The 10,859-nt window shown below is 47.1% G+C and overlaps 2 protein-coding genes across 4 annotated transcripts; one reads left to right on the forward strand and one right to left on the reverse strand.

The window, feature by feature from the left end:
* The first annotated feature begins 1,926 nt into the window (after positions 1–1,926).
* On the forward strand, positions 1,927–4,637 carry LOC123046188 (poly(U)-specific endoribonuclease-B). Of its 2 annotated transcripts, none has more exons than XM_044469495.1 (8): positions 1,927–2,267; positions 2,369–2,434; positions 2,505–2,597; positions 2,707–2,781; positions 2,969–3,040; positions 3,379–3,996; positions 4,077–4,148; positions 4,235–4,637. In XM_044469495.1, the coding sequence occupies exons 1-8, from the start codon at positions 2,085–2,087 to the stop codon at positions 4,469–4,471; spliced, it is 1,416 nt and encodes a 471-aa protein (XP_044325430.1). In that variant the 5' UTR covers positions 1,927–2,084; the 3' UTR covers positions 4,472–4,637. The 2 variants fall into 2 exon arrangements, with proteins under 2 accessions (XP_044325430.1, XP_044325429.1); XM_044469494.1 differs by having other exon boundaries at positions 1,929–2,267; positions 2,701–2,781.
* Positions 4,638–5,043: 406 nt separating this feature from the next.
* Positions 5,044–7,585, reverse strand: LOC123046189 (probable serine/threonine-protein kinase PBL19). Of its 2 annotated transcripts, XM_044469497.1 has the most exons (5): positions 7,365–7,585; positions 6,741–7,245; positions 6,382–6,642; positions 6,014–6,136; positions 5,044–5,893 (listed from the first exon to the last, which is right to left on the reverse strand). In XM_044469497.1, the coding sequence occupies exons 2-5, from the start codon at positions 7,194–7,196 to the stop codon at positions 5,318–5,320; spliced, it is 1,416 nt and encodes a 471-aa protein (XP_044325432.1). In that variant the 5' UTR covers positions 7,197–7,245; positions 7,365–7,585; the 3' UTR covers positions 5,044–5,317. The 2 variants fall into 2 exon arrangements, with proteins under 2 accessions (XP_044325432.1, XP_044325431.1); XM_044469496.1 differs by having other exon boundaries at positions 6,741–7,585.
* Positions 7,586–10,859: the final 3,274 nt, after the last annotated feature.

Below are 10,859 nucleotides of genomic sequence, written 5' to 3' on the forward strand. Positions count from 1 at the left end.
TATGTCTAGATGCAAAATTTACCTTGGGTTGCTTTAATATCCTTCATATATCTAGACATGACAATTGGAGAGAGTTGGCATAGCAAGCATCCTGCTACCATGTCCGTCATGGTGTATTGCACATCTATCAACAGCTGATGCTTATTCTTGCCAACATAGGTAAGGCCGAATTGGAGCTCACCACCTCGGCCACTAATGAAACTTTTATGTAGGCAAAGCAAGGATTGGAGGAAGTTCATTCCTGATTATCTGCAAAATCCTAGCGAAAGGGTGAATAATATGGTTCAGAGAATGGCCTTGAGATGCATATCTATGGAACCTTATCATCGGATTGTTATATAAGTTGAGAAGTTTTCACCCAAGTTACATCAAGAGGTTCAAACAAGCAATGGCTGATATATACTTATCGTCCTAAGAACATACAAATGGCCGATGGAGTGTTGACATCGTCCTCAGAGCAAGATATGTGCAAATTATTTTTCGGCACACAAACTTTGCCGAAAAACAGGGGGGCATGTGTTGACACTAGATTTTGGCATGGTTAAGAACTTATTTAAGATGGCTTCAAATGGAGAAGTGTTGTACATGAAAGAGTCCCATATTGTTGATATGGACATCTTTGAAGTTTGGGTCATCGCCGTCCGGTTTCATCTCGAAGGCCAAAACTATGATCAAAGTACTAAGATTTTATATTCAGAGTACAGTTTGGCCGATTAGGCCCTCAAGAAGACCTTAAATGAAAAAATGATCTACATGAATTGTCTTCGTCTCGTCGAAACGGTCGATTCTGATATAAAAATCGTCCCAATCCGAGTTCGTATGCAAAAGTTAGAGCCAAAAATGCGCAGCTGCATCAGGACGGCCAGACACTCCGGGAATGATCATCCGGGTTTTGGATTTCTCCGAGGACCGCCGGACACTCCGGGGTTGTTTGTCCGGGTTTTGGATTTTTCTGCCGCAGACTTCGGAAAACAGCCTAAAACGCCCTCAAGATGGCATCTGATCAAAACACGTTCAACATGAAAGTTGTTCGTCTCGTCGAAATGGTCAAGATTGCTTTTGGGCTTGTTTCCATCCGAGGTCGTTTACCACCACAAAAAAGACCCGCAAGGTGCAGCCAGTTTAAACCGAACAGTTTTGGAAAGTTCGGACAAAACCAATCCGAATTGGACTAGGGTTTTGAACGTGAATTGAAGCCTTTTCCTTGCACGGGAAGTCCAGCCGCCTCTGCTAAGGGGTGATGGCCGATTGAACAACAGACAATCAATCAAATCATATACCACTTTTTATTTTTTATCTTTTCTCCTTAACCCTAGTTCTTCTTCTTCCTCGTTCTTCGTTGTTCTTCTTCATTGCAGGGCGGCGAACCTCGAGGCCCTAGGGGCGGTCAGGCCGACCTAGGGCGCGCCCTGACGGGGTCCCTCCCGGGCGTGTGGGGTTTTGGGTCCTTAAAAGCGCCCACCGAATTGTCTTGCATACCGCGTTTCCGGCGGGTCTCCTTCGACGTGAGCTGCGGTGCATCATCCCGGCGTCGAGGGTACACGACTACGTGTTTGTGTGCGAACAGAAGACCACGGGAGGTTGCGTGCGGTGACGGTTGAGGAAACCAGGCAGAGGTGCGGTGTATCTGAGAAAGCTACTCCTCCACGTCAAGATCCAGCCGCGTCGCTCCTTCCCGCATAGTAAATCGCCACAGTAAAATTGCTGAGGTGGCTAGCGCGAACGAGCGCCCTTTGTGCGACTGTTAATAGGTTTAATTAATTAATTAATACCTGCGTGGGTATCCTCTGAACTGACTGTCGGCAGCAGCGGGCTTGTTCTTTTTGAGAATGGCAGCAGCTGTTAATTAACGCACGAGATTTCGTCGGTCATCCGCGTCGCCGCGATTACTCCACCCCACCGACCCGGGCAGCCCAATCGGCGATCACCACGTGCAAATCCTTCCTTTTCCACCCGAACAGTCCACCCACGGCGCACTACCCCTCGAGACAGCACAACTTCCTCCTCCTCACCAGTCATCACCCAGATCCTAACAGCCAGTCGGATCCACCCCATCCCCGCTTCCCAACTCCCCTGTTCTCGCCATGGAGGGGCTCATCAAGGGTTTGGCCAAAGCGGCGATCGACGCCTTGGACGGCGGCGATGACCAGCGGGAGCGGGGCGAAGACCGCGACGAGGCGCCGAGGAGGCACCGCCCCGCGCGGGACGCCGAGGCGGAGGAGGATGAGGAGGGCTGCGAGCAGCGGGACCGCTCGACGTGGGCCGAGGTGCGCGCCGGCTGTTCGCTCAATTGTGAATGAAGCCGAAGCTTCGCGCGGAATGGCTGGTCGGTCTGGTAAAGCCTAACGGTTTTGGTTGGTTCTGGCAGGTGGTCTCCGAGAAGAAGGGCAGCGAGCCGGAGGAGAAGCGCCGGGGTCCTCGGCCCTCCAGGCGGGTGGGTGGCCTGTTCAGTTCGTGTTACTTTGTGTGATCAGCAGCTATTGATTTTTCGTAATTGCATTCAGGAGGAGAGGAGGGAGGACGAGGGCTGGGAGAGGACGGAGGGCCGGAAGCAGCAGCAGCATCATCCATCTGCGCATGGTGGATCTCACAGCCAGGTTTGTCCAGATGATCAGGGGTGCTTTCAGTCCCCATTGTTTGAATTTCCATGTTGAGTTGTAGTGTGCTGATGATGTAGCTGATTTGGGTTTCTTTTTGTAGTACCAGGGAGAGGGCAGGATTAGTGATGGTGGTAGCAGGCTACCGCACCAGCAGGCGCCAGCACACAGGAGGCAACAGCAGGTTTGATTCTGTTCTGTTATGTTTGAATTTCTCTACTTGAAAATTGTGGGCAATTGACCTGCTGTTCAGTCATATACCTACCAATATTGTAGTGTCTGTGTTATAACTGTATCTTAGAGCTTTTCAGTATCAGTCTGAAGTTCGGATGGATTTCTTAATAAGCCAACTCTTTAATTTTGGATGTTAGGAGGGAGAAGAAACAAATGATGAAGGTTGGGAAACTGTAGGGGAGAAAAAGCACCATGGAAGACCACAACAGGTTTGTGTTTAGTAATTAAAGTTAATAGTTGGTTGCAAATACCAGATAAGTTTCTATGTGTTTTAGGTGATGTTTATTGGCCAATACTTTTCTCGGTATGTAATCAGTGTCATGCAACAGACCGACACTGACATCAAACACCATTTCTCTACTCTTGACACACTGAATGAAATAACTGAATTTTAGACCGATACTGGTGGTTACCTTTACCCCTATGTATATATGAACTAACCTGTAGAATTCCTTCGGTAAGATCTCATGGTGATACTATACTAGTATATTGTGAAGCTTCATTGTCCTGTTTGAACTCTGAACTCCTATATAACTGGTTGGTACAGTGTGAAGCATGGAACGCATACAAAAGGCCACCATCTGAACAAGAGTACTCTGAAGATTTTGGTCAGATCCACCATGGCTTAAATGTAGAGCCTACCAGGGAGGAGCTCAATAGCTTGACGGAAGCATGTAGCCGGTTGTGGGAGCTTGATATGAACCGTCTTGTTCCTGGTAAGGACTACAGAATTGAATGTGGAGAGGGAAAGAAGGTTTATCAGAAGGATGATATGTCATCTGAAAACCTATTCAGCTGGCTAGGCGATGATGTGCTCACCAAGCCCACCTACTCTCGCTTCTGCGCGCTTCTTGACAATTACAACCCACACCAAGGGTACAAAGAAGTTGTTACTCAGCAGGACAAGCACGAAGAAGCAGCATTTATTGAAGAGATTGCCCGGACAGCGTCGATTAAGTACTTGCACCGGTATTTAGTGCTGAAGGGAGTCGTATCCCAAGACTATGATGATTTCAAGGCAATGCTGACATCCCTTTGGTTTAATTTGTATGGAAGATGTGGCAACTCTAGCTGCTCTTCTGCATTTGAGCATGTGTTTGTTGGTGAGATAAAGGAACAGAGACAAGGAGAGACCGAGGTCTCAGGATTCCATAACTGGATTCAGGTAAGTCCATGTAATGCTTCAGCAGTCTTGTATCGTTGTATGGAAATACATCTGACTGCAAGTACATGATTATTTTGCAGTTTTATCTGGAAGAAGCCAAGGGAAATGTGGACTACCAAGGTTACATATTCCCAAGACGGCGTGGGGAATCAGTGAGTATATAGTCTCTACATTCATAAGATGTACATGTATATAATGTAAGTAATGCATCTAACATGTTCCATTCTTGTTTTCACAGCCTGATTCGGAGACACAGTTACTGACCGTTCAGTTTGAGTGGCATGGTGTGCTGAAATCAGTATCAAGCTCTTTGATTGGTGTTAGCCCCGAGTTCGAGCTGGCACTCTACACACTGTGCTTCTTTATGGGAGGGGAGGATAACCGCGTCGATATCGGCCCGTACACCGTGAACGTCAAGTGCTATCGTATGGGTAACAACAAGATTGGATCAGTCTTTCCCATTGCTGAGAACTGATTTGTGTGATGACTCATGACCTGCTTCTGCTGGTTTTTAATTCTTCGGTGTTTAATTTCTCTTCACTTTTGTGAAATTTACACTGTTGTTTAAGAAAAAGAACCGCTGTTCACTCTGTTGTTACAATGCCACACTTATTACCATATTACAAGTATACGCTACTGAAGAGGATGCTGATGCTGACTGAGATGGGATTTAACTTTCTGTGTCATGAGCTTTGTTGAAAACAAAAACATAGCATAGTACGTTTCTTGGGGTTTTAGCAAGTTTATTCTAAGTTAGTTTTCGGAAATATAGGTAATCAGTTGAGGGTATAATAGACTAGTCACAAGGGAGTACAAGGGGGCATGGATCAAATAGGGTGGGAATTGCTGTCATTAATAATTAATAGGTAACCTATCAAAGAAAAACCGTCCTGGCCTTTACAGCTCAGCTGCTGACCTGCCCGCTTCAGCTCCCCGTTCTCTGTTCCTCCTGTAGTTAGAAATTCACTCGAGAAAATCGCTGTCCTTCCTATAGTGTGCTTATAATTAAGTTCCAATTAGTGTGCTTCCTTTGCCAACAAAAGTAAAAAATAAAATAAAATAGCGTGCTTCCACTATTCCAAAGAGTACTATCCAAATGAAATAGTAGGCACCATTTTCATGTATTCAAATTACTAGCTCATGTGAGGCGACAAAAGAAAGGCATAACTGCATTTCATGCTTTTCAACCTATTTTTACCACCCCAGCCCTTCAAACTTTACTCATCAATCAGCAGCTATGGCACTGGAGAAAACTAAATTTCTAAACCATATACAATCATACATCCAAAACAGAACAACAAGAAAACAAAATCCGGCAAAATCAAGAGCTCAACGATGACAGGGTACACGTCCGAGGAGCAGCTGCCCTCATGAGCATCAATCTTCTCCTTGCATGAGCATTTGCATTCTCACCTAGGGCAGCCAAATGAAGCATCCGCCGCCTTGCCGACACCGCAGCCTCATCCTCCATAGGTGGTGTCGTTGGTGCCTCATGAAGAAGCAAGCTTTCCTCCACTGAACGGACATCGTGACCATCCAGTTCCTTGTGCTGCATTGCCAGCTTCAGCCTCTCAACCACCTCCACCATTGTGGGGCGGTCCTTTGCATACTTTGCAAGGCAGCTGTTGGCCAGCTTGGCAATCTCTCTTGCTCCTCTCATGGAGTACCTTCCTTCAAGCCTTGTGTCGATGATCTCGCTGAACTGTTCGCTGTCGGCTGGGTGCCGCCTCACCCACTCCAGGAGCTTCTGTTCGTTCTTGGGGCGTTTTTTCTCTACCGAGCGTCGAGCAGTGAGGATTTCATACATTACCACTCCGAAGCTCCAGACGTCGCTCTTGGTGGTGAGATGCCCCGTCTGGACATAGTCTGGAGCTGCGTAGCCGTAGGTTCCCATTACCTGAATTTGCAAAGAGCGACTCTATGTGAGATGCTCCATATGGAACATTCAGAATGCCATGTGGTGTGGCTATGCAACCCAAGGAAATTGAGCCGGTTACTATAGTGAAATTTGACATACCACTGTAGACACATGGGTTTGACCTTCTGATGGCCCCTCCCTTGCTAATCCGAAGTCCGACAGTTTTGGTCTGAACTCCTCATCCAACAGTATGTTTGCAGCCTTGAAGTCGCGGTATATAATCTACAGATATCGAAAGATCATCATGAGTATAATGGTTCAGGCTGTGATGATAATTGAACATTCTGACTTTTCCATGTAGTACTAGCTCATAATTCAGTTCTGATGCCATGATCTGATGAGAGCTGCCGGTGTAGAAACTGTCTGCCTAATCTTGCTCAAAACAAGCAAATTCATTCATGGATAAAAAACAGCTTCACCAAATCCTAAGAGGGTGATGGGCACTGGAGGGCAGATTGGTTACCTACCTGAAGCTCAAGGCCCTCATGGAGATAGAGCAACCCTTCAGCAGCACCCAGTGCTACCTGCAACCTGACGTCCCATGGAAGGACAGGGTGCTCTGGGTTGAACAGGTGGTCGTCCAGCGTCTTGTTGGGCATGAACTCATAGACCAGAAGCCTCTGCGGCCCTTGATCGGTCTGTGTTGCGCAGTAGCCGACGAGCTTGACGAGGTTCGGGTGCTCCACGATGCCGAGAAACTGAACCTCAGCCAGCCATTCCTTGTGTCCCTGAACAGGAGAGCCAGGTGATCAGATCAGGTGTTGGAGTCTAAACTCCGGAGACACTTGAATTCTTCAGTGATGGAATTACATCGCAGTGTCGGTACCTGGCCACCGTTGGGGTTGAGCCTCTTGACGGCGACCGCGGTGCCGTGGGGGTTCCCGACAGGGAGGCGGAGGGCGCCCCTGTAGACGCACCCGAAGCCGCCCATGCCGACCATGAGCAGCGGGCTGAAGTTGGCCGTGGCGCCACGGAGCTCGCTGAGGCCGAACTCCAGCAGGCTTTGCGCGCCCCTTTCCCCGTACAGCTCCGGGATGCTCCGCGCGGAGGAGCCCAAGGACTTGCTCGACGCCGGCCGCGTGCCTGAGCCGTCGGATGTGCTCGTAGCAGTAGCGCTGCAGGCCGGCGACGCGGTCGAGGCAGCGGCGGCTGGTACGGACGCGTCGTGCGTGCATGCGGCGTAGTAAGAGGCCGCGGCTGCCTGAGAATGGGAAGCCGGCGCCGACTTCTCCGGCCGTCTCTTGCGCCTCCATTTGTCCCGGAATAGGCATAGACAGCCCATTTCTTGGAGGAAGCTGGCGAAATTCAGCTCGATCGTAGTAGTTTGTAACCTACCCGAATCACAAAGAGAAACACCAAAGATTTGACGATAAAAATAAGGAGTTTTGTCGTCTCCTAATTTTACGCTTCTCGTACCATCTGCGAAAACAACATAGGGGAAGGGGCTAACCGATGAAGAAGCCAAGTTTCTGGCAGATGGAAGAAACCAAAAAAAAAAAGTGATTTGGAAAAGCTTCAAGAAATGCCTCCAAGTGGCTGAATTTCGATATGCACCAACAAACCAAGAGCTGTACCACACCTAAGCAAAATATGAAGTACTTCAACGTCGCCATTATATGTCTGGCACCCCAATCAAGCAGCACAGTGGCACTGACTACAGAGTCACGCGGTTTTGCAAGTCGCGGTTGGAACGTTCAAACTATACGGCCGTCATGGGTACATGCAGTGATAGAGGACGACGAAAAGCGCGGCCACCTTCTCTCTCCTGCGAGCTGCGAGTCCGTAGCGTAGCGATATGTACCAGCGGTTCGCCACTTCTTCTCACTCTGTAAGGTGTCACAGTTCGTTCACGCCACATGCAACTTGTCCCGTCTGCCAAGAAATGTTGACCACTATGTTATCCTTCTGCACCTTGACCTAGACCCGTCGATGTCTACCAGGCTTGGTGAGCTCTTCGCGCGCTGAATTTGCCTTCAAAGTGTTGACCTTGCATGCATATGATGGCTGATCGCTCTGTTAGGTAGAAAAACACGCGAGGCTCGAGTTCAACAGAGGTTTTAGTCTTAGCTGGAAAATATCTTATGTTCCATCAACAAACAACCACCAAGGGCAATACAAAAGCCAAACGGTAATGCTATACAGCGAACGTTCCTAGGAAGGATAGCATTTACGAACGTTTTTCGCGGCGATTTATGTTGCCGGAGCATTGCTACTAGGGTCTAAGCAAAAAGGAAACATATTTTAAACCTCGCTAGGAATTTCATCTCCCTAAACAAGACTTTGATCCCCGCTTCACTGCCAAGTCACTCTCGTCGTTCTTGACTGCTTTGGCTAGGGACCGGACATCTGTCTCCATGTCTACTCCAGTGTGATGCTGAAATCTTGTCCCGACTATAGGGCCTTGATGCATGTGGAAAGTTTCGATTCATAGGTCATAGCACAACACACCATAGTGCAATTCTCCCACGGTTCTGCCTCGTCTTCTCCCGTCGGATGGCTTTGGGGCATTTCTGCCTGCGCCTCCTTCGCTATCCCGCCCCTCGTTTGTTTATAATGGATGTTGTCATCCTCGCTGTTGTACGACTCATGCCCCTCCCCCCTAGTTTGTGCTCGTCCACTCCTCGGTTCTCCTTTTGTGGCCTGTGTGGCTGTCGGTCTGATGGCACTGGGCATGGCCTCGTTGTTCGGTGACATCGTGCCGACTATTTACACTTGTGCGAGTGTTGGTGACTCATGGCTGGTGGCGGATTCATCCTTGGGTTGCTTGTGCTTTAGTCGTTGTCATCTTTGGAGTCATGTTTAAGTTGTGTTGTTTTTGACTGGTGTTTTGCTATCTTGCCATGCGCAACACTCTTGTTCTAGTCTAGGATGAGTTTGTTGACCTATTAGTCATGATTTTTTGGGTTGGCAATCCTTAGGTCGTTTGGTAATCTAGATGGCTTGTGCCTCTATGGCGATGTATGGGTTGTGTATGTGTATCCTCTTCTTTTTTAATGCAATTACTACATCCAACTCTCCTGCATTGTTAAGAAAGAATAGAGGTAATAGAAAATTTACCCTATCCTCAAGATGCAAAAGGGATGCAAACTTTTATGGGGCATGCAAGTTTTTATAGGCGGTTCATTCTCTAAACTACCAAAACCACTCACTAACCTTTTGGCGAAAGACATCCCATATTATTTTTATGAGGAATATGTATTGACCTATGAAAATCTGAGGGATGCCTTGATAACTACCCCGATCATTCAACCTCCTAAGTGGGATGAACCCTTTCAGATAATGTGTGACGCTCGTGATTATGCTATTGGAGCAGTTTTAGGACAGCTGGATGAGAAGAAACTTAATGGCATCTATTATGCTAGCAGGAGTTTGGATGATGATCAAAAGCACTTAGCCACTACTGAAAAAGAATTACTTGCTATTGTATTTGCCTATGATATGTTTAGATTGGGTGGCTGGGAAAGATTCAGGGTTGGCGGTGGCTGGTCGAACTGGCACGGGGAGCGTCGGTGGTGGCGCTGGAAGGGATAGTGGCGGCGCCCGCGGATGGGTAAATCTTGCTGGAGATTAAGGATGGCTGGGGAACTGGGCTGGGGAGCAGCGGTGGTAGCACCGGAACCCGGAAGGGGTAGTGGTGGCGGCTTTAGAGAGAAGCATAGATCACGGTAGATTTTTTTAGGGCAATAGATCACGACAGATATTAGGGATGGCTTCGGGAAAACGACTTAGAGGAGCGATGCTTTTCTTTTACACATGGGCTAGGAATGTGCAAGATGGCCACTTCGAACGAACAAAGCAAAGAGCTAACGTTTTGTATTATGGGAGAAAATAACAAGAAGGCTATGTATAGAGCCCATGGAAGACACTTCGGCTCTGGCAGGCCGGCAAAAATGAGAAGTCGCTTGCAAGCCCCAGGTCGCTCCGACAGCCCAGCCGGTCATCCACTCATTCCTCCTTGTTACACGGTAACTGAAGGCTGATGTGGCCGTTCTGTATGGTGGTAAGCCTATGGTTGGTCCCTCATGTAAGCCACTAATGGAACGATGATGTGGTAGGCTGCTGAGGTGGATAGGTTGCATGTCAAGAGAAATAACATACTAGGGATGAACTATTTAGGTATTATAAATTATAGATTCTAAAGTGATTGTGTACACGGATCATCGCGCCTTACGATATCTTCTTTCGAAGAAGGACACTGAGCCTCGATTGATCAATTGGATATTTTGCAACGAGAATTTGATTGGCATATCGTGTACCAAAGAGGCAAGAACAATCCAATGGGTGACGACCTATCTCAGATGGAAAGGATACCTTATAACCCTGTGCCAATAAATGAATCCTTCCTAGGTGAGAGTTTGGCCATGATTAAAAAGATAGAACCATGGTTTGCAGATTATGCTAACTTCCTTGTAGGAAAGTACTTGCCTTCGGATTTGAATTATAATCCGAGGAAGAAATTCTTCAGTGAGTTGAAGTACTACTGGGATGACTCTTTCCTCTATCGATACAGGTCTGATAACATGATTAGGCGATGTATGCATGAGCATGAGATGGATGTCATTCTTAATAATTGTCATAGCAGCCCATATGTTGGACATAATGCAGGAGACCACACTGCTACAAAGGTACTTCAATCAGGTTTTTATTAGCCTACACCATTTCAGCACAAGATTTATCACCCTCCGAATTTATGGGGTGCCTTCTAGATAAAGTTGAGACCTCACAAATCCCAATATTATCACCATTTTTATCATTTTTCACACTCTAAACAAAGATTATATAGGTGACGCTCCTAAAGTTTTAAAATCCTTATCATTAGTTGGGTTTTTTCTTCTTCTTTTTTATTTTTATTTTTTGTTTCTTTTTTTATATTTCAAGAACTCTTTCTAATTTTTGAAAATCGCAAACATTTTCGATATTCATGATTTTTTTACAATATCATGAG

This window comes from Triticum aestivum, chromosome 2B (assembly GCF_018294505.1).
Source record: "Triticum aestivum cultivar Chinese Spring chromosome 2B, IWGSC CS RefSeq v2.1, whole genome shotgun sequence".
Taxonomy (NCBI): Eukaryota; Viridiplantae; Streptophyta; class Magnoliopsida; order Poales; family Poaceae; genus Triticum; species Triticum aestivum.

Coding starts and splice junctions, on each gene's coding strand:
- LOC123046188 (XM_044469494.1), top strand. CDS start 2,085: ATGGAGGGGCTCATCAAGGGTTTGGCCAAAGCGGCGATCGACGCCTTG. Junction 2,782..2,968: donor CACACAGGAGGCAACAGCAG/GTTTGATTCTGT, acceptor TTTGGATGTTAG/GAGGGAGAAGAAACAAATGA. Junction 3,041..3,378: donor ACCATGGAAGACCACAACAG/GTTTGTGTTTAG, acceptor TGGTTGGTACAG/TGTGAAGCATGGAACGCATA.
- LOC123046189 (XM_044469497.1), bottom strand. CDS start 7,196: ATGGGCTGTCTATGCCTATTCCGGGACAAATGGAGGCGCAAGAGACGG. Junction 6,643..6,740: donor TCAACCCCAACGGTGGCCAG/GTACCGACACTG, acceptor TCTCCTGTTCAG/GGACACAAGGAATGGCTGGC. Junction 5,894..6,013: donor AAACCCATGTGTCTACAGTG/GTATGTCAAATT, acceptor TTGCAAATTCAG/GTAATGGGAACCTACGGCTA.